Source organism: Castor canadensis, chromosome 6, assembly GCF_047511655.1.
Source record: "Castor canadensis chromosome 6, mCasCan1.hap1v2, whole genome shotgun sequence".
Lineage (NCBI taxonomy): Eukaryota > Metazoa > Chordata > Mammalia > Rodentia > Castoridae > Castor > Castor canadensis.
In genome coordinates, this window is record NC_133391.1 from 60283636 (window position 1) to 60305548 (window position 21913).

General features: G+C 41.7%; 1 protein-coding gene and 1 long non-coding RNA gene across 2 annotated transcripts in view; one reads left to right on the plus strand and one right to left on the minus strand.

Moving 5' to 3' along the window:
• Positions 1-21913, minus strand: part of LOC141423885 (uncharacterized) — a 47296-nt gene that overhangs the window by 9273 nt on the left and 16110 nt on the right. Inside the window, exon 2 of the long non-coding RNA XR_012448646.1 lies at positions 11002-11083. This is a non-coding gene — a long non-coding RNA (uncharacterized lncRNA). The remainder of the gene's footprint in view (positions 1-11001; positions 11084-21913) is intronic.
• Znf474 (zinc finger protein 474) lies at positions 12667-14319 on the plus strand. The gene has a single exon (XM_020163949.2). The coding sequence runs from the start codon at positions 12819-12821 to the stop codon at positions 13842-13844; it is 1026 nt and encodes a 341-aa protein (XP_020019538.1). The 5' UTR covers positions 12667-12818; the 3' UTR covers positions 13845-14319.

Genomic DNA, 21913 nt, shown 5'->3' on the forward strand with positions numbered 1-21913 from the left:
TTAATATGATTTCTGGGCACGAGTGGTCAGGAAAGGTAAAAAAAGGAGAATAGAAGAAAGGAATTCATGTGGTGTATTGTCGATGTCCCCTGAATTTACACAGATACAGTTCTCTGAAAATTCACCTGAAACTAAGATGAACACAAATTATCCTAGAGAACTCTCAGGTAAAGAGCTGCACAAAACACTAGGATTGAAGATCCTAAGCCTGGCCTATCTGCTCTGTATAAAGAGCATAGAATGACATAATTTAAATGTCATGGTCGTATTGCAATATTTGCAGCCCAGTGGAAAGGCCTTGGCCTTGGCAGTCATATTTTTGGGCCCCGATTTCCTCCAGTCCTTTTACTTTGATGAAAAAGATCCACTCCTATTTTTCTAAGTGACTGGAGTAGGATTTTATTTGTAGTGACACACAATCCTCACAGGCGCAAACTCAAGGTGAGCTTATTGTAATAATTAGCCTGCTAACTCACGTTGCTAGATAGGAACACAAAAGTTTTGTACCAAATATCTGCACTGGGCTCCACTACTAGAGGCAGTATCCTGAATGAAATTAGCTCTTGCATAAACCCAGTTCCAGAAAGGCCCTTCTTACCTGTCTCAAGTGTCCTCAAGTGTCCTTGGGCACTTATTATAAGGACATAAACGCAGGGAAACACAGGATAACCTAACAACCGGGCTTTAAGAAGCACACACACTACCTACTCTAGGGGACTTCCTAGCTTAGTTGAGTAGACAGACTCTAAGCTATAGTCCAGACACCAAAACAATGAATAAGGCATTTCTCGTAAAAGTTTTAGAACATTACAGGGAAAGTCAAAGGAGCTTCTCAGCCAAGTTTTTTATTTATGCTGAATAGAATGTCAGTACCCAGGCATTATTCCCATTGGTTTTTCAGCCCTATCCTTGTAAGGTCTCTTGCTTGAACTACTTTAAAAGTGAACAGAGAGGTAGGGCACCTACTTTGCAAATGCAATGCCCCTGAGTTCAAACTCCAGTCCCACCAAAAAAGAAAAAGAAAAAGAAAAAAATCTAAACAGAACTAGAGACTCACCCTGGGCCCTGTGGTAGGAGGGGCTTGGAAAAGGACTGTTCATAGTCAGGCTCTGGGAACCAGCCTTTGTCCCATGCCCAGCTCTCTTCAGTCAGCTCCAACTGGAGCTGGGCAGGTGACTGTGTGCTAGGTAACTCTCTGCTGTAGAATGTGATCACTTAAAGCCATCCCACTAGAACGTGTCCTTAGCAAGGAAAATGATTATGGCAAGCAGCAAGATTAAAATATTTCATACTGATCTGGTAAGTTTAGCAAATCCACTCATATTTCTCACAACTTTTCAGTATTTCTTCTTTTTTTTTAGGAATATGGCTCAAATGTCTATTAATTAAATCTAAATAAAATGTGGTTTGAGTTAGAGAGTGAAAACTTTAGAACTCAGAATACTTTAATAAAAGAAAATAATTTAAAAATCTAGAGTTAATTACTAATTCCATGTTCACTCTACTGCATTATGTATGAAAATGTGTATGTAGAAGAATATGGGTTTCTAAAACTATAATAGCAATTATGATACCATACTTAACACTGGCTTGTATGCTGAGTACTTTGTTATTTCTAGAACTGAGCCCATATCACAGAAAGGTAAGTAGAGAATTGGCTTGTTATCCAAAGGGAAGATACTGTTGAAAATAAATTCTTTCATTATTTAATCTCTGTGTAAATGCAGAAAAATTACGTAGAATAATCTAAAGGTATTTGTCAAGGTTTTAACAAAAATATTTAGACTTAGGTCACCTACTAGTACTACAGGTGACACATGGAGAGAAGCATGTGAATGAATGTTAACAAAATTTCAGCGTTGAAAGGAACATGCAAGTCTAGCTTCATGGGGTACATCTAGTCTTACAAGTTAGATGGTATAAGCTGCAGTTTTTTAAATCAAAACAATGTATTTCCTACTGATAGTCTGCTTTTAAAGGAAACTGAAATACGTCCTTCTAGGAAACACAAACTTGCTTTAGCTGAGCATTAGACTTAAATGCTGGAGTTCTCCAGCTTTCGTAAGCCATGGTCTGTTTTCAGTCTTATGTGATATGTTATAAGAAGATCTGAACACTTTCGTTTCCCGGGGGAAAATCATGATTCCTGAGGTTAACCATAAGGCTTTTCATTATTTAAATCCAATATACCTTCCCAGTTACTTAAATCAGTCACCATTTTCCTCCTCTCACTTCATCCGCACCTCTCATACACACACACACACACACACACACACACACACACACACACATCAATGCCAGTTTCCTGGTTGAAATATTACACTACAATTTTGCAAAATGTTACTATTGGGAATCTGGGCAAGTGTGTATGAGATCTTGAACACTTACTGATTTCACTTGCCTTTGAATCTATAATTTTCTCAATAAAAACTACAATTAAAATATCACCATCGGACCTAAACATTAGCATTAATTCTTAATATCTGGATAGAAAAATAGGCTTTAAAGGACCATGATGTGATAAAAATGAAGTAGGATGAAATGCACCTAGGAAAGTGTAAACTCATGCAAGCAGGTCCAAATAGTGGAGTCTGTTAGTGCACACAGAGAGAGACTTGGCTCAGCAGCAAACCACACGACCACAAAAGAGCTCTGGGACACAGTGAAGAACAGAGACCAACAAACTTGGAGGCTGAACCACTGTGTATGTTTTTCTTCATGAAGGAGTGCATAAGCAGGAAAACAGCAAGAGAGTGGCTACATCATGTTATGCCAGTAATTCTCCCCTCTGCGACCCTCTTGTACCAAATATGATGTAGGAACAATAACCTCTCCCTGGATTAAAAGTAAATACACTTCTTTTTTTCTGAGCACCACAGGCAACATCTCTATACTCTGTGCAATACATTAGAAATGTTATCTTTGCTTTGCTCATCTGTGTTGAGTATGAGCTGGATGTGTGGTGGCCCAGCAGGTTGGAGGACACACTTTATGCAGAACTTCACATAGGAAATGATGGAGGTGCTGGTGGTATAGTGGCAGGGATGGCTGCCTTCCATATAGGACACGATTCTACAAAAGGGAAGGTGTTTTCAACTTCAAATCAAACTGAAAGGGACACTTCTACCCAAAAGGTTTAAAACAAGTGGTCGATTGTTAGAGAAGGCTGATTGCCATCCTGAGAGGACAGTGGAAGGAAGAATGGAACTTTTTTTTACATACAGTATTCTCATTAACAAGAACAGTAATCAGTGGGACAGACACAGTACGCATTTAAGTTTCTGAAGAAAACAGTTAATAAAGCTCTCTGAGGTAAATATGAAGATACAAAACAAAGAATGTAGTCAAAGGCGGAAAGGGAGAACAAGCTCTAAGTGCGAAGAGGAAAGGCATGCTGACCACACTGGGGAGAAAGCAAAATCTGAAAGACCAGCTAGTGAGTGACACTGGCCCAGTGGAGCCTGTCCTAGGAGTCTCTGCGTTCCTGTTACTACAGAGTGTGTTGTGCTGTAACCCTCATTCTGGAGTACTCAGTGGAGCACCTCAGCACAGTTCAGGAGACGGAGTCCTCACTGTGGTGTTTTCTACAGAGACAGGCTGGGTTCTCTGACTGTTAAGGTCGTAAGTGCAATCATTTTACAGAAGGCTACATTAACAAAGCTGATTTCTTTCTCTTCAGAGGATTCAGTTTTTTATTACCAGTATAGCAAACTTCCATAGAATTGGTTTCTTAGAGCAGCGCAAATTCATTGTCTTAAATTCTGTAAGTTAGAAGTGCAGTAAAGGTCTTTTTGGGCACAAATCAAGGTGAAAGCAAGGCTGTATCCCTTGTGAAGGCCCTGGGGAGAACCTGCTTTCTGGCTTCTCCCAGCTTCTGGAACCCACATGTCATGGTTTGCAGCACCTTCCCTCCCCGTTAAGGTCAGCAGCGGTTCCTGAGGCTGCCTATATGCTTTACGTTTCTTATGCTGCTGCTCCTTTCTGCCTGCAATATATTATGAATGCTTTCTCCAGAATAGAATGGATGTAAAATAGAAGCCTCACATTTCAGTTTTGAGATGGTTATCATTGCCTTTATCTTGTCAGCCAACTGGAATATCTAGAGCAAATTAACAATAGAGTCAACCTTGGGATGCTTCAGTCTTCATTCTTTTGTCCTTATTGTGTTGGACTGTCCTAGACTTACAGTGGAGAAGGTAGTGAAATTATGAAACAGTGACATAGAACACACAAGGCGAAAACATGAAAAAGACAGAAAAGTCCACACTCATGCAACTGAGTTGTAATTGAATTCTTCCAATCAAATATCTAGTCTTTCCAATCTTCTGTGTAACTTAATGTACACATAGGTCTTCCTTTTGTTTACTATGGGAAAACAGAACAAGGCAGTTGATATTCTCACTGACTCCCCTGCTATTTGATAGTAATTGGACATGGAACAGAAGGAGGCTTTCAGTAAATTTTAAACCACAAAAAATTTAAACTATAAGCTACAGGAGTTTTCATATGAAGAGCTGTCACCACATTCATGCCTCGCTTGGGCTCCTGGGATATAGAATGAACCATTTCCTGCTAGACACAGGGAGAATCATTCTCATGGTTCTCTCCACCAGGGGATATCCTGTGTAAGCATTCCTAAGACAGGAAAAGATGTGGTGTGGAGGATTCTGAGTCATCAATGAGCTCTAACCATATGGCCCATGAGACAGTGCCTTGTTTACAAGAATTGGTGAGGTCAAATGGAATGACAATAGCATTTCGATGGCTTATTTACACAGGAGGATGAGAGGGACAACAGTAACAAAAGGCCCATGTTGAGAAGCAATGCTCAGCTTGTGGGCATATGTAAACTACCAAGTGTCTAGAGTCTGGTGAGCACATGAGAAGAGAGAGGCTCTTTCATGGATGTGCACTGCAGGAACGCAGGCTGCCTTGTGGTCCCTCCTCTGCTGTTGACTTCCTGCCCAGGGACTTTCCTCAGATACAGCCTTGGGTAAAGAGAGCATTATTAACAAAGGGTGTTGATGCTTGTAATAAGTGCTAGTCACGATCAATTTAAGAGTTAGCCAGGCTCCAGGAGGCACTGACCTCCTGGAGGTGGATAGAGCAAAGGCACAACTTTGAGCCCATTGTAGGGTCATTGGGGAATGTGGGTAAGGTTCCTCTAGGACAAAGTGACATCCATCTTTCTTTCATCACTTTGTCCTAGCCAAGCAGCAACCTTCAAGGGAAGCTGTATTCTTCAGTGTGTTTATCTGCACCTGGACACAAGTCCAGTGACTGCACTTGAGATGCTGTCTGTGCTAAAAGTGTTGCACTGGGTGATGGTAAATCCAGAGAGTGAAGACAGGGGTACTGTGCCAGCATATCTCACACTAGGGCTCACGCACAGTTTATCTATTTGCAATTCTTTTTGAATTTGAATACTAAAACATGAATATTTTTCCCCTAATTTTTAAAATTATAATACAGCAATTTTAGATTCTTGACAGACTTACAATCTCATTCTAGGTTGAAAAAGAATTGTTGTGCTGTTCAAACTAGTTTATAGGTTTTCTTTTCTTTCTTTTTTTTTTTTTTTTTGACAAAATGGTCAGCTTGACCAAAATGAATAGTGCACAAAATTCTGTAATCCCCACAAGGAGGCATTATTCGCTAATGAAGAGTTTTCAAACCAAATTGCAAAAATCCAACAATAGCTGATATTGTTAACAGCTTGCTTGTTCTTTTTAATTTTTAATTTTTTTCTCCTCTTTCTCCTTCTATTCTTATTTTTCAGTACTGGGGATTGAACCCAGGCCCTTGTGTTTTCTGGAAAAGTGCTCTACCACTTGAGCTATACCTCCAGCCCTTTTGTTTCTGAGACAAGATCTCACTAATTCTACCTGGTATAGCCTTTAACTGGCAATCTTCCTGTCTCTGCTTGGAATTACAGATGTGTGCCACCATGACAAGCATGGTTCTTTTTCATTGAGTGATTCTTTAGACTAATAATAGATGACATATTCATCTGGAGAGCCACTGAGTAATAAAGCAAGGCCCACTGGCTTACCTAGAAGAGTAAATTTTATTATATCAATTGATATTTAAATAATTATGGCAATGACTTCAAAATGTTCAGATGATCCACAAAACACATTTTTGTCTGCTAGTGTTTTATTTTACCTCTTTCGTCTCTTCTATGGATATCCTAAACATTGGCTGCTTGTATTTTTGTTTGTTTTCCGTCTGGAATTCTCTGCAGCCTCTCTTATAACTCCAGTAACTTACCAACATTCTTTCCCAGGCCACAGCTTCTTTTCTCCTCAGACTTTACCTCCTTAAACTGTGCATTTCAGCCTTAATCTATTTTCATCAGGAAGAGTTCCTTCTAAATTTTTGCTAATAAGTGTATTGTGTTTTTAGTAATAATAGCTTCCAGAAAAAATAGGATCTCTTCAATTGTATCCTCAGTTTCTGAAGGACTGGGATTCCCAGCAACTTGAAATGATTTTCGAATATTTAATTAAGAAGAAAAATGTGGGAGAAGGACAGTTTCATGCAAGAGTCACAAATTCAGATGCCTCTGAGGACTATGGATTAATGAGGCGGGCTGGCGAAAGACTTTGGGAGAGTCCCGGGCCTACAAGGATAGCTTTTATTGGATGTTGTCCCATAGGAAGGTGGGCTCTTTTTGAACAGATCTACTTTTTTGGGGAAAAAAACAAAACTCTTTATTTTATGGATTTTAAAACAATGACAGCACACACTTTTAACTCTGCAAACTTAAAAGCATTTATCTATGGGTCACATTTGTCCTATGAGCCAGTGCTTGTATAGAATTATCCTAAATGTGAGAAGTTCCTTTGAAGACTTACTAATTATTGGACAACCTGATTCCTGCCATGCCTGACCCCCAGCTATTTTGGGGGGAGCTGTCCTTTGGATTTCTATACATTCCAGACCTCTAACTGATGCTTCCAGAACCAGATCTCCATCAATCCAAATGTCAGCATTACAATGACGTGGTCATACCTGTGTGGCATTTGTGACATTACTCTGTGATTTGGATACTCGATATAGAGTGAAAAGTATAGCCTTGCTCTAACAGTAGCTTTCGTAGGGTGCTATTAGGAGCCTGAATGATGCAAAATGTCCTGCAGAAGACTCTATTTAGAAGTATAAAGAGTGTATTTCTCCCTTTTTTTTTTTTGCTTGCATACCGTTTTCTAACACCACAGATGATGTCCACACCTGACAATTAAATGAAAGTGAAAGAGCTTTTGTTGGTTCGATTGCATCACAGTGAGGGAAAGACAAGGAAAAGAAAAACTTTTTCATAGTGATTTAAACTCAGCCTGGAAATGCCGATATTCCCTAAAGCCATGCCTCAAGCTAAATTAGGTCCTTGAAAATGTTTCTGTTTCTTACCTTTCAAACACTGTTCGTCTATTTCTCAATGCATACTCTTCCCAGCTCCCAGTTGATCTCATGTGGCTTATGTCCACTCATGTCAGATTACTGAGGACTACGGGCAAAAGTGGCACTGGTGCTGCCCAGGAGGGAGTGTGGAGAAGCAGCCAGAGGGAACCCAACCAGTGCCTTCAGCCCTCCTGGGAAGGTCTGGTCTATGAGGAGGACTTTTTGCTTTGACCTCTTCTGTGGCAGCAGTGGTTGATCGGCAAGGAAAGATGTCATATAAAATTAAGGAAAATGTAACAATGCTTAGAATGGCCAGTTTCCCTTTATGATTTAGTTTGATTATTGGCAATGGAAGAATGGCATGCTCAAGTTCTTAACACATGGCGATGATGTAGAAATTATAAAAAGAGGTTTTCTGTGTTCTGAATGAATTTTAACATTCAAAGGCAAGCATCATATTTTCTAGGATTCTTTGAAAGTATTTCTTTGTGTTTACATTTATTGTAATAGGAAAGCAATATGCAGCTTGAATTGCACCGATTTTTATCACTTTTATATTCTGATTGTGGTTGTATCTGTCAGGAGACAGATACCATATCAGTTATTTAAGCAGAGAGACTTTAATATACAGTGCTGTTAACTAGCGATGAATCATTTCCTAAGTAACTAAAAGTAGAAAAAGAACATGATAACGGAGGGAAGAGCTACCTCTCCTAGGGCTGACATCAAAGGGAAGAGGCTCAAATCATGAAATAATCTTAGAAACATCTAAAAGGTGCCTCATGGAGTTGACAGTCAGATCTTCCAAGAGGAAGCGCAGACTGACTGGTGATGGTGTGTGGCAGGGAGGTCAGTGAGTCTGGTTTTACAAGTGGTGGGAAGGCTAGAAACTGGACTGGCTGCTGCTGCAGGACAGAAGGCGGCTTGGGGGATGGGAAGGGCTGCTGGGGTGATGCTCACAGCAGCCACAGGCAGACAGGAAGCCTGCAAAAAGGAGTGAGGCCCCACTTCCTCCTGCAGTCTGACATTCTCCTGCCAGTGCCCCTCTGGGGACAGCCAGCATGGACCTGGCTGGCAAAGCAGAGAGGGCTGTATAGACTAGTGTCACCTCGGAAGGCCACAGGCAGGAGAATAGACTGGGGCATGGATGCAATGAGTTAACAACTGGCACTTTCGAGCTCCTTAAAAAGCTCATCAAAAATGTTTTTAGTTTCTTAAAGAAAGATATACCATTAAATTTTTTCTTAAAATATCTCTAGGAAAGGAAGTGTTGTGAGTCAATTATTTTTTTTAAAAAAACATTGATTTAGTATATTTATGTTTTTGAATAGTTAATTTCTGATTTTCAGGGAAAAAGTATATATTTTAATAGGTCAATTTTATCCTCAAACATATGCCCCCCTCAAAAAATAATTCTCATAAAAAAGATCTTGAAATTTGAAATATCTCTATTAGAATTAATCTATGTTAGGGCAAAGACCATTTTAAAATATAGATTAATCTCAGTTACCAGCAGGTTTTCGTATGAGTAAGCAACCTCTAAAAATAGCTAAAATTCTTCTGTTGATGAAGTCTGACAAAATACACTAGAGGTCATATGGTGACTTCAACATTTATCCAAGATCCAAGTCCATCCAGCCCTTGGCTCTGTCATGTCAAGTATTACTTGGATTTAATATGGTCTAAGATGACTGCTAGAGATCCAGATATCACATCTATCCTCTAAGCATCAGTACAAAGGAAAAGAAGGGAATTAAGTATGTTGTGCCCCGACTTTTCAAGACTTTTCAAGACTATCTTACAAGTCCCACCAACATTCCCACTAGCTCTAAAGGCACTCATAAGCTTCTAGCTGGGAAATGTGCCCAGCTAGAATCAGGGCCGTATTAATTTCAGAGAATTAGGTAGCATGGCCATTGGTAAGTCTCTGCCAGACTCTGGGAAGGGTGTTACCTCACCAGTCATAAGCCTGGGTGTCAGTGAGTCTATCAGCAACTTTTGAAAGGAAGACTTGAGAGGTAAGAAAGACCAGAGCGTATGTGAGGACACAGGGCTGGGGAAGTGGAAGCTGATGAATGGAACAAACAAAGGATATTGAACATTTTCTATTTTAGAAGTTTACTCAGAGTCAGTGTAAACCTCAGCTCACTCTTACAGTTTTGTCCATTTAAAGAATTTGGATTCTATACCATCAGAAGAGGGACCATGTCATGTACTAATTATATTTATTTTATTTCAAAGGACTGAATTATTTTTATTAAAGGTTTGGTCACACGTTGGTTGTATTCTTTCACCTCTCCTAGAGAAACACTTCCTAATGTCAAAATGGGTTTTGGATTTCCACAGTTACTACATTTTACTTTGTGAGTTTGTTTCTCCCTTCCCATGAGCCCTAAAGCAAATGGAAAAATGGCATCATATTGGTAAAATGTGAGCCTTCCAAGACATTCTTTAAATGGCCAATGTGCAAATATAGTCAAATGGACAAATCAGGTCAATGGAGTGAACATTGCTCCACAGATGCTTGGGGTGAACCTGGCTGGCTTTGCGAAGTGGTTCTCTTCATAAACTAATAGCATTGCTTTATGACGTGTCAGGGTGATAGGCCAATTTCTTAAGTGATTTCAGTCTATGTATTTAGTATTTTCCAGCACTTTTGCTTTGAGAACGAATTTATAGGAAAGAGGAACTGCCCAAACTATGGCACATGGCTTTAGCAGAGTCACTGGCAGGAACATAACATAGTTCTTTGTTAGGCACTTCAGCTCCCCAAAATTTCACTTGCTTCTAGCTACCTCATCTATTGTATTTGATAATTTGAGACATTTCAGGAGGGAAGGAATAGTAGAAAAAGACAAGTTGAAGATTCAAATGGGAAAAGTGTCCTGCAGAGAACCAACGCTTATGTAACCATCTGCCCTAATCAAAATGGTGAGGTGGCCATAAACTGAACAGTACCTGGCCTCTTTGGCCAGCCTTGGGTTGTCACTGTGCATCACATCAACATGTCATTTCTGAAACACCCATTCCCCCTCCTCGATCCCCTGCCAGGCTGTTGTGTAGTTGTTTTCTTAAGAGGTTGGTAAGGTCAGGGAAAGGATCTGAATTGCACTTCACTCAGAAAAGAGCCTTCTAGAAAACCATATACATAACAAAACAAAATGATCCCTGCTGCCTCAGGAAAGACCTTGTCCTCAGGAGCCTCAGTGTCCCTCTTCTGCTTTTCCCATCTGGGCCCTCGCTTCCCTCTTCCCCTCTGCCTCATTCTTCTAGTCAGTTAAGAACTAGCTTCCTTCCCATGCAGCATATCACCAGTGCATTAAAACAGGGCTGAGAACTAAAGAAAAGAAGCTCTGTGGGTGGAATTTAAGCAGCATGAATAACGGAAAGAGACTTAGGCCAGAGCCAAAGAGACCTGGGACAGATCCCAGTTCTGTCTTTTAGAAGCTGTCTTGGGCAAGTTACTGGTCTTTTCTGAGTCAGTTTGTTTATAAAATTGAAATAATCACACCTGCCTCATCATCATTGAGAATTAACTAAAATTATAAATATTAAAAAATCAGTGCAATATCTGACAGTTAATGAATATTACTCTCTTACCTTGCTAGAAAGGAAATAGAGGAGTTGCTGGGAAAGTCATGTGGCTTTCTCGGTACTGTCTTCTTTGGGAAACAGAATCACTCTGTGTGTGAGAAGAGAGAGAGAGAGTGAGGGAATGAGATGGATAGGGACTTTAGGGGAAGGAGAGTTACTTTATCATATTGATATTTTGGATCTGTCTTCTTCTACTTTTAGTGTCTATAATTTCCTGCAGAAAAAACAGGACAGCAAGTCACTGTGAATAAGAAACCAGAGCCAAAGAAGCAAAGTGGTTTAGGGATAATTTTACCTGTGTGCTGATAAAAACCTATCAAACTATTTTTCCCCTATTCCTTACGTTCCCTCAATCCACTTTTTCTCCTGGACAATGCTGATCGAGTGATAAATTTCTCTGACACTCATTTTCTGTGCTGGCCTCTCTGTTTTGGGCCAACACATTCTTTTACCACATGTTAATGTCACAATCTTAAGATCTGTCAAAATGAAGAATAACTTCCTTCTCTGTGCCAGACCTGATTTGATACTTGTAACTGCAAAGATTCAGACCTTTTTTGGCACAAGCACACAGGAGCTGGGCTCAGACTCACAGCTCTTTTTGTCCCTCATAAACCCAGTGCTGGGCGTTTCCATATTCCCAGCACTGCGGCCTGCCCTGCCTGAGTTCACAGACTCAGATGGGGGCCACTCCCACTGCCACCCAAACAGATGCTTTAGCATCTCCATCCTTGATCTGGATCACCCAGGAAATAAACACAGTCCCAAAACTTGTGAATGCAATCTTTCCTGGAGGTGGATGTTGGCCTGTGGTTAAAATTACTTGTGACTTTCCCCAAGATAAAATCTTGGGGCTTCTGCCCATAACGAGATTTTATCATACTGTCAGCCCTGTCTTCTAGATTGTTTGGGCAAAGCAGTGGCCACATAATTTATAGAAAGTATTTGGAAGACATACATATGTAAAACAAGAAAGTAAATATGATACCTAAAAGAGAGCACATCAAGCAGAACCAGAGCATTTTCATCCCTTAGGACATGTGTAGATTTCTCATCAGAGTTCTTCATGTAAGGTTTGTGCACAAGAACTCTGTGGTCCACTATATCTCAGTTAAAACACCGAGCACAGCTACCAATATTTGACACATTTCAACAAAGGTCTGTAGGCTTCACAGAGCTGTCAAGGTGCTCCACGGCACTAAAGGTTCAATAGTTGCTGAGGCAGGAGGTTTCTGTGGGCTTCAGGAGGTCTTTTCACATGAGCTAGCTGCTGATTTCATTAATTTTCACAGTTCTCTGTTTTCTCATCTGTGGTCTCAACACCCGGACTCTGTCTCTTGGTTTGCACCACCTGTGTTTATGATTTGCTGTAATCATTAGTCTTTCTTTGGGCAGAGCACTACTTTCAATAGAGTAACAGTGAAATTCATAAATGGATCTTTTAAATATTTAATGTTTATTGAACACATTGTTTGTGCTGGTTACTACACTAGCCAAAGGGGCCAGTTAGATAATTTGCCCTTTTCAGCTTATTATCTAAGGAGTGTGTGTGTGTGTGTGTGTGTGTGTGTGTGTAATAACTTCTTGATTTATGTCTCCATCCTCCCACAGATCTTGGAGACAGCTGAGGTTTCATGGAAACTTTCCAACATTCCAGACCATGGCCCTGAAGTGAAGCTCTGAGTCATGGACTGTGAGACTAAGGTACTGGCAACAATATGGGCCCCTGGACAGCCAACCTCACTAACCTTCGCTGTAAGCAGAAGCCCAGAATGAGTTTGGCTTGAAATCAGAGTGAGCAGTAGAGAAAGCCTTCTCTGTTCATGGAAAGAGAAAAGGCAAGAAGGCTCTCCAACAACTTGCAGCAAACTTTCCATCACTCTAAAGAACCTACCTTTCTTATCCACCAAGCCATCCTACCTAGTGACTGCCATTCCACCCTTTTGCCAGAAACAGCGTGTGTCAATTTCAGTGAAAGAATAAAGACAAGTGCTCAGAGGTATAGACCTGGAACAGTGATTCTATCAAAACGGCCCAGTAGGAAAATGATGTCGGGAAGCCAGCCCAGCCCCCCTGTGATCGTGTCCCGAAGGCCAGGATCCCGTGTATGCTACATCTGTGGCCGAGAATTTGGATCCCAGTCTATCGCCATCCATGAGCCCCAGTGCCTAGAGAAGTGGCGGATTGAAAACAGCAAGTTGCCCAAGCACCTGCAGAGGCCAGAGCCCTCCAAACCACAGCCTCCGGAGGCCAGGGGGTCCTTTGGTGTGCAGGCTGCTAACCAGGCGGCCCTTCAGCGTGCCCAGGCTCAGCTGCTTCCCTGTGAGTACTGCGGCCGCACGTTCCTGCCAGATCGGCTCCTTGTGCACCAGAGAAGCTGCAGGTCAAAGGGTCAGGTCCCCCAAGCGCCACGCCTCAACTCTTCTCGTGATCTTCCTGGCCTCAAGAAAGCCACGAGCGGCATCCCAGCCCGACCGAGGGCTCTCATGTGCTACATTTGTGATAGGGAATTTGGCACCCTGTCCCTCCCTCTTCATGAGCCCAAATGCCTAGAAAAGTGGAAAATAGAAAATGACCGGCTCCCTAAGGATCTCCGCCGGCCACTGCCACAGAAGCCTCAGCCCCTTCCAACTGGGCAGCCCAGCCAAGAGGGGACAAGTCCAGCTCAGTTTGTGCCCTGCCCAAATTGTAACCGGACCTTTGCCCCAGCTCGCCTTCTGGTGCACCAGAGAAGCTGTAAAGCTCAACCTAGTGGACCAAAAGTCCCAAACTTGACCTCAGGAAGTAAAGGTGGCCTAAATGCACCCACTACTTCCAAGCAGCGGAGGAACATGCAGCACCCGCTCTAACTGATAAGGTAATTCATACCATGGGAGATGCAGGAGGTGCGCCTGGGAGTGCATTGTGTCTCCAGGGAAATGAGAGAACTGTGCCCAGAATCATCCTTCGCCCCTAGCATGGTTTCTTTCGTGCCTCCCTTCTGCCTCAATGCGGCTTGTCCAAGATGACCCCTTATTGGAGTCCAGGGGCTGTGTCTGTCTGGGCAAAGCAGATATAAGAACAACCTTGCCTCTTATTCCTCTTCACTTCTGCTGCCTGAAAGAGAGATGGACTGCTTTCTTTCTTGACTCCGCATACCAATGATCCCTGGGAGAGACTGTGATTTGGAAATGACTCATTAATGCTGTCTGCATTACAGGGATACAATTCCCATTCCAACAGGCAATATTTATTGCTGGTTTATTTTAGTCATCCACCTTAGGAATTCACTTTTGGCAACGTTGAGTTATACTGAGTTTATCTTACTAAAATAGAACCTGTGTCAAAAACCCCAAATGACTTTAACAATAATTAAACACTGAGCGTGTGCAGAAATGTATGCACTTTGCAAATACAGCATGCTTTCTTTTAATGTGATTTCAGTAAGTGGAGATTGGCTCCTGCATAGACACTGAAGCAACCAGGAGCACATTCATGGTCCTGGGAGGTGCATCATGTTGCTCTATACCTTGTTTTGGGGTTCTTCACAAAGTCCAGACCCCCGATTTGGGTCATTCTAAATAAGCACGACCTTAGTGTCCCACCAGTATGATGGAGAGTTGTTGCACTTCTACCTGAGGTCTCGCCATCAGCCCGGACTGGGGAGGGATGCTTATGAGGGTGGCAACCTGCAAGACAGGGTAAGGTCCATGCTGGTCAGCCTGCCCTGAAGCCAGGGAGCAGATGACTGACCTGTGTCACACCTTACAGAATGACAGCTCATGAGAACAAGGAGGCAAGGAGGCCTTTTCTCCATAGCAGGCTGCTTGAACTTCTAGCATGCTGGAAACCTCCAAACCACAGCATCTTTGCAGCAGTGGAGCCGGCAGTCTTCAGACCAGTAAAGAATCCTTAAATTGACTGTTCTAGGGAAACAAAGTTTACTCAAGCTATTGTGAAAGATTATAACACTCTTTACTTTTAATCCAGTTTTCTTATTTTAGTTTACTATTTTGGGGTAGGGGTTGTCTAGGCCTCATTCCTGAGTCCCCTGCTTAGAATGAGAAAATTATGGACACAGGGTTTAGAAGATTCCAAGACAATGGTTTCAAAGCTGAGAGAGTCAGATTAACAGATGCTGGGAGAGTTTTCCAATGAACACTGGGGAAAAAAAAAACAAAACAAAAAAACCCCAGCTCATTTCTTTGCCTAATGAAAACCCAAACTCTTAAGTGTGGCATAGGCTTCAAGCTGGCATCATAACTGTGATCTGTTTTTCCCATCTTCTTGCTGTTGCTCTTCTCCCAAAATGTGTGGGGTCTGGAATCAGAGTAAAAGGACCTGTGTTTCAGGGCCACGAATCAGAAACTCCCTTTGCATTCCAGTGTGCAGCCTGTTCTTGATTGTATGCATTTATCTCACAGGTTCTCATTACAGATCTAGAGACAGGAGGAGTGTGGTCGGGGTTCCTGTGCCTGTTGCTGTAACATACTGTGTGCTCCAAGACCGGAGCCAACAGGCTCAGCACAGCATGTTCTCAGGCACAGCTAAAAGGCTGGCCCGGCCCACAGCATCACACAAAGACACCTTCCTGACTCACCCGGGGTTGTCTGGAGGGGACAATCTCAGAGGAGGCCAATGATAGCCCCTCAATGACTTCTGCACTTAGAGAGAGTCGGGGGAGGCCGTCCAGAGGACACAGCTGTGTCAGAGTGCACCCAACCCTGCTCCCAGGCCTTAACGCCCACGGATCAGTGGGGAATTGGCACCTACCACTCTCAGATGCGTGCCGGCCCCGCTGGGGACCATCCAGGCGTCAGTGAGGGCATGGAAAGGTCATCCAACAGAGAATCCCTTTAGATGTCAGATTTCAAACAAGCCCAGGTTAATTAAATGGAGAAATGGCTCAGCTTCAGAAAAACAAAAGATGTTTTGAAGCAGTGGGCTTCAGATGTTGCCACAGTGCTGTTAGAAGAAATCTTTCCTTCCTAGTACAGTATTCCTTTTAGCTGAGATTTGATCTTGTCTGTCCAAGTTTCACCTCTTCATACCATAAAATGCAGTGCACTGAATCCCTCGTTCTCCATAAAGATCTCTGCCCTATACACGATGAGATTTCAGAATTGCATCTGCCCGTGACAGCTGACTTTTGGCTGACTGTGGCACACATGCATTCCTTTTTACAACTAAGATGTCTGCTTCATTTCTTCTCTTGTTGGTGACAGCAGTTTTCCTCTAGAATCCTCAATCTGACTTCAAATGAGAGTGAGCTCTCTTGCCTGATGTTCCCAAGGGGCTCGACCTGAATTCAGGTGAGGGAAGTATGTTTAGAGTCAGGGTTGCAGTACTTGAAAGCAATTTGCTCCAGTTGGGTGACAAGGACTGTTTTGCTGGCAAAGCACATTGCCCTTTGCCAGAATGTTCCTCCAACAAAGACTGGCTCCCATCCCTTATGACCCAGATGCCCCTGTTATCTCTCAATCAAACCTAAAAACAAACCCCAGTAAGACAAGCTTTCCTCCAAGACCTCAGGGGTGTTTTGCTTAGTCCTCTAACTACTCTATTCTATTGTCCCATTGCTTATCACCTAAAATACAGGGCCAGATTTATTCTTCTGGCCTCACAGGAAAGTTGGGAAGGATGCTAGCGGAATTTAAGAGGAGTGAACCCTAATGTGGAATTTTGCTTAAAGGCTGTGGCTGTCCTAGGACTGTTCCTCAAAAGAAGAAAAGCCTGGATGAGAACTATGCAATTTAGCAAGATTTACAAAGTGTTATTAATTCCAAATGAAATTCTGATGCATGATACATACCATAGGACAGACCATTATTTAAAATTTTAATACAGCATCTACTTGATGAGATTATTTTATGCTCATTTAGTAATTTTCTATTCTATGCAGAGGAATATAATAGAGTTCAGTATTGTTTCTTATTTTAAGGTGAATATATACACTTTACTGTTTGCTTTCATATTTGATCCTTTCTAGAAGCTGGTAGTAATTCATTCTAGCTTTATATCTGTCTGGCTAATTGTGGTTCTTGTTGACTGTGAAAGAAATATAACTATAAACCAAAACAGATCCTTTGCCTAACAACCTTTTATCATTTAAGTAATGCTTGTGGTTATTTGCTGAGGATTTTGCTAGTGAATTATGAAGCTCTGTGCATAAAAATCCTGTCCTACATAGACATTGAAAAGTAGACATTGTTGTTCTTGGGGGGCACTGTCTTTTCTACAGATGACGCCTCTCTGTAAGTAGCTTCAAGCTACTTTCAGCATCACCCATGTGCAGGGTGAACGAGGAGTTCCTCACCCACCTCTCTAGCATGTGGTGCTGCCATCTGGTGTTTCCTTTTAGCGCAGTGTCTCCTACACTATACATTACTGTCTTCCTCTTCATTTCACCTCCAAATACATTTGAGAAGGTATCCTTGCAATTCAAACACCAGTTACTTAGGGGTAGTTATAGATTCAATTTAAAGTTAGAAATGCCATTTCCTAGTGAAGTATCTCATTCTCTAAAAGCAAAGTTCTCAGTGGAATTGTCACAACCAGAAAGATTCAGAGGGCAGGGTGGATATTTTCACACTTCACATGTCTGTTAACCAAAAATATTTAGAGTTTAAGAGAGGAATAGAAGAAAGGGAACTAATTTTTTTCTTTATTCATTTATTCATATGTGCATAGATCATTTGGACCATTTCTCCCTTCAGCCCCCCACCTCCTTCTTCTCCCTCCCACTCTCCTCACTTCCAGGCAGAACCTGTTCTGCCCTTTATCCAATTTTGTTGAAGAGTAGACATAAGCAATAATAAGAAAGGCATAGCGTTTTGCTAGTTGAGATAAGGATAACTATACAGAGAGATTCCTAACATTGCTTCTGTGCACAAGTGTATTACAACCCAAACTGATTCATCTCTGCCAGACCTCTTCGCTACTTCCTGGTCACCTTCCCATATTGACCTCTGTTGTTTTAATATTACTGTATTAGCTCCTCTGCAGTGGGGACATCATAGACTTTCAAGTTTTGAGTTTCCTACCTTTCCCTATTCCTCTTGTATGTGTCATCCCCTTAGTGTGTGACCCAAGTCTAACACTATTACTGCATTTGTTTTAGATCTAAAGTCTGAATATAAGGGAGAATATATGAGTTTTGGCTTTCTGAGCCTGGCTAACTTCGCTTAAGATGATGTTCTCCATTCAATGGATGCAAGTTCCATCCATTTACTTGCAAATGATAAGATTTCATTCTTTTTCATGGCTGCATAAAATTCCATTGTATATAAATACCACATTTTCTTAATCTATTCTTCAGTAGTGGAGCATCTTGGTTGTTTCCACAACTTGGCAATTGTGAATAGCACTGCAATAAACATGGGTGTGCAGGTGCCTCTGGAGTAACCTAAGTCGCATTCGAAAGGGAACTAATTTTTATTTTATGTCTTAGTCTTTTTGTGCTGCTATAACCAAAATCCTGAGACAGGGTAATTTATGAAGAACAGAGATTTATTTCTCATGATTCTGGAGGGTAGAAAGTCCCGGATCAAGGTGCCAACAGGACTAGTACCTGGGGAGGGCTGCTCACTGTTTCCAAGATGGTACTTTGCTGCTGCGTCCTCTAGAGGGAAGGAACTGTCTGTGTTCTCACATGGTAGAATGGATGGAATGACAAGGGAGTGCTCTCTTCAATCTTGAGCTCTTTTGCAGGGTGCTAATGTCATTTACCACTAAAGAGTGCTCATGACTTAAACATCTCCCAAAGGTCACACTTGTTGCATTGGGGTTTAAGAGTCAGTGTGACTTTTGCCAGGACTGCCATCATTCAAACTATAGCCCTTTGTGATCAGCACACATATGTATAATCAAATTTTAATCTTCATAATATTACTGTAAGATACATACTATTTTCCCTAACTTCCAGGTAGGAAGACTGAGGTTAAGCAACTTGTTCAGTGACACAGTGTTTTCACAAGTGGGTATCAGAGCCAGGTCTGTCTAATTCTAAAGACTTACATCTGCTTTTGGTACTGTGAGAGAGGTATACAAAAAAGGTTGTAGAGGGATGAGGATATAGTTTAGTGGTAGAGCACCTGTAGGTGTAAGACTTTGAGTACAATTCCTGCACCCCCAAAAAAGTGGGGGACATGGCTACCCTGTTACTCTTGAGGATTGGATAGGACAAGAGAAGTTTGTTTACTCACCAGTATTTATCATTAGGCATTGACCTAAGTTCTAAATATATAGTCATAGAAAGTAAAGACAGTTCTTTTTTGTTTTTTTTTGGTTTGAACTCAGAGCTTTGTGCTTGCTAGGCAGGTGCTCTAGGGCTTGAGCCATGCTTCCAGCCATAATAGATATAGCTCTTGGCATCATGGAGTTTTTAGTCCCTGGAGGAAATATGAAATCTATCCATTCACTTTCAAATTGTGATTTAACTGTGTGTTTTGGTGGGAGGTAGACATTCAGGATCTTGGCTAGAGAAAACTACCAGAAGGGGGACACTTCAATTGAATCATGAAAGGTGTAAAAAATGTTACTTTGATCAAAGGCATAGGGGAAGGAAATTAGGAAACATTCAGGCCAAGGCCACATGTGTGAAGGCCTCAGATGAGAGATCTTATGATATTTCATGAGGGACAAGCACGCGAGAAGATGTAAGTGTCACATTATTTACTCAGGCTGCTCTCCACAGAGCAGGACACCAGTTGTTTGGTATTTCAGGAGCCCAAATGAAAACTGATGATGGCTTGGCCTAAGTTGTCGGTAGCAGAGATGAAGATGAAGTGACTGTCAGGATGTGAAAGAGTAAGGAAAGAGGCCAAGGATGAGTCTCAGATTTCCAGCTTGAGCAACAGCACTAGTTGTGCTAAGATGTTGAAGACTTAAGGAACAGAGTAGGCTTTGGGGGATTAGGATCAAAAGTTTCATTCTAGACATACCAAACTTAAAATGCTTGTGAGATATTTGTTAGACTTGATACATGAGTCTGGAACTCAGCAGAGAGGACTGGATTGGGATGTCCATTCGTGAATCATTAACATATATTTAAATAAATCAGATTTAGTACTAGGTTAGAAAAATAGACCCAGGACTGAGCCCAGAAGGAGCTGGAGAATAAATGTCTGGAAACACAGAAGAAATGCCTGGAGAGTGTATGCAGCTGTAGAAGCTGAAATCAGAGGAAATGACAGGAATAAGGATGTGAGAAACAGTGCAGCATACTGAGAGGTGGAGTAGAATGGGGACCAAAAAAAAAAAAAGCCTATTTGTGAAAGAACACATTCAGGGTGGTGGTAGGAGCTGCAGACGGCTGGGTGATAAAGACAGAGAATGTGGTGAGAAGTTTACCAAAGACCTAGGAGAGAAGTAGTGACCTTAGCAATGGACAGATTGGGTTAAGAGAGGTTTCTTTGAATGATGGAAGCTTTCCGACTATATTTGAATGAGAAGGATAATAATCTAGTAGAGAAAAAAAGGTTGAAGAAACAGGAGAGGTGTCAGAAAAAATAACTCTGCAGGGAAAATAGGCACCAGGGGTATGGAATGGATCCCAGTGTGTACAGGGAGGACCTTGCTGTGAGGGGTGCTTCTGCATTTCAGGAGGATGCTGAATGCAGATGAAGGCAAGTTGTAGGCTAGCAGAGGGATGATGGAAGAGCTGCAATCTGTAAGTTTGTATATTTTCTCAGTGGAATATCAGGCAAGCTTACCAAACTTAGATAAGAAAGCAAACGGAAAAGGTTAATTTTAAGAGACCTTTTTAGTCCTTTGTTTCAAGTCTTCTGTTAAAGTGAGTTACTGAAAACAAGATCAAGTTTCCTCATATGATTTGCTTCTACAACTCTAAGCCCAGGAATGACTTGGAAGTCTTTGGAGGTAGTAGATAAAACATCTGGTGGGATCCTGCCTGAGGTTCTGACCCTTTCAGTGGTCCTACTTTACCTGCTCAGCTGTTCTGATGTCACGAAAACCAGCATTGACCTCACAAAGTGCCCTTTGATGATGCTGTTAGCTGGGCTAATGTCCAACTACACGTGCCATTTCTTCATCTTTCCTTGGGGCCAACCATGCCTGCATATCAGGCCAGCATTCTAAGATCCCGTGGCTCTCAGGTGTACTAAGCTCAACAATAAGGTAATAGGGGGAGTTCTCTTCCACAATATTGTTTCTAAGGACTGATTTGGGGGAATCCGGGCATAGAACAGAATGGGCGGAGCAGGTGGGTGATGGGAAAGAGTTATAAGTTTTAGAGCAGCAGCGTGAACAGTGAAATGAGAAAGTGTACAACTCTCTCATGTGAATTTGAAGGTAACATCCACACAAATGATAATCTAACAATTATTCTTAAATTCTGTCTCAATTTATGTTTATATATTATGTATCAGTGAGTAGAGAGGCTATGATAGATGCTGCTGCCTCTCCCAGAGCTCGGAAAAACTGTGGGGTGTCTATACTGGGCTCCCATAGGTGGATTTCTGCTTCTCTAGAAAGAAAAATGTTAATTGTAACTTCTGTGAACAAACAGGATCATACTTTATAAACCAAATACTATCATCCAGGCCTACAATCAACAAAACTACAGTGTGGTCTTAGAAAATTAATCTAGCTTGGATGATTTTATGTCTTCATAAGCCTGGTTCTCCCCATCACCCTCATCTGCCTGCTTCCAGGACCAAATACACGTGTCCACATTTCCTAGTGAGAGGTGATGACTGAATGGATATATGCATGGATTTTAGCAATCCAAATTCCAATGTCAACACTAAAATCTCTCCCCAAGTTCTTAGAAATCCTTTGAAGGCAGTTCGACACAACCTGGATGGACTCCTTATTGAAACGGAGGCTACTGACCAGTGAACAGAAGGGTCACTGCTAACCTGCATGAGTGCCAGTTTATGAATAGTACACAGAAAATTTTAGGACTTCTCTTGCCTTA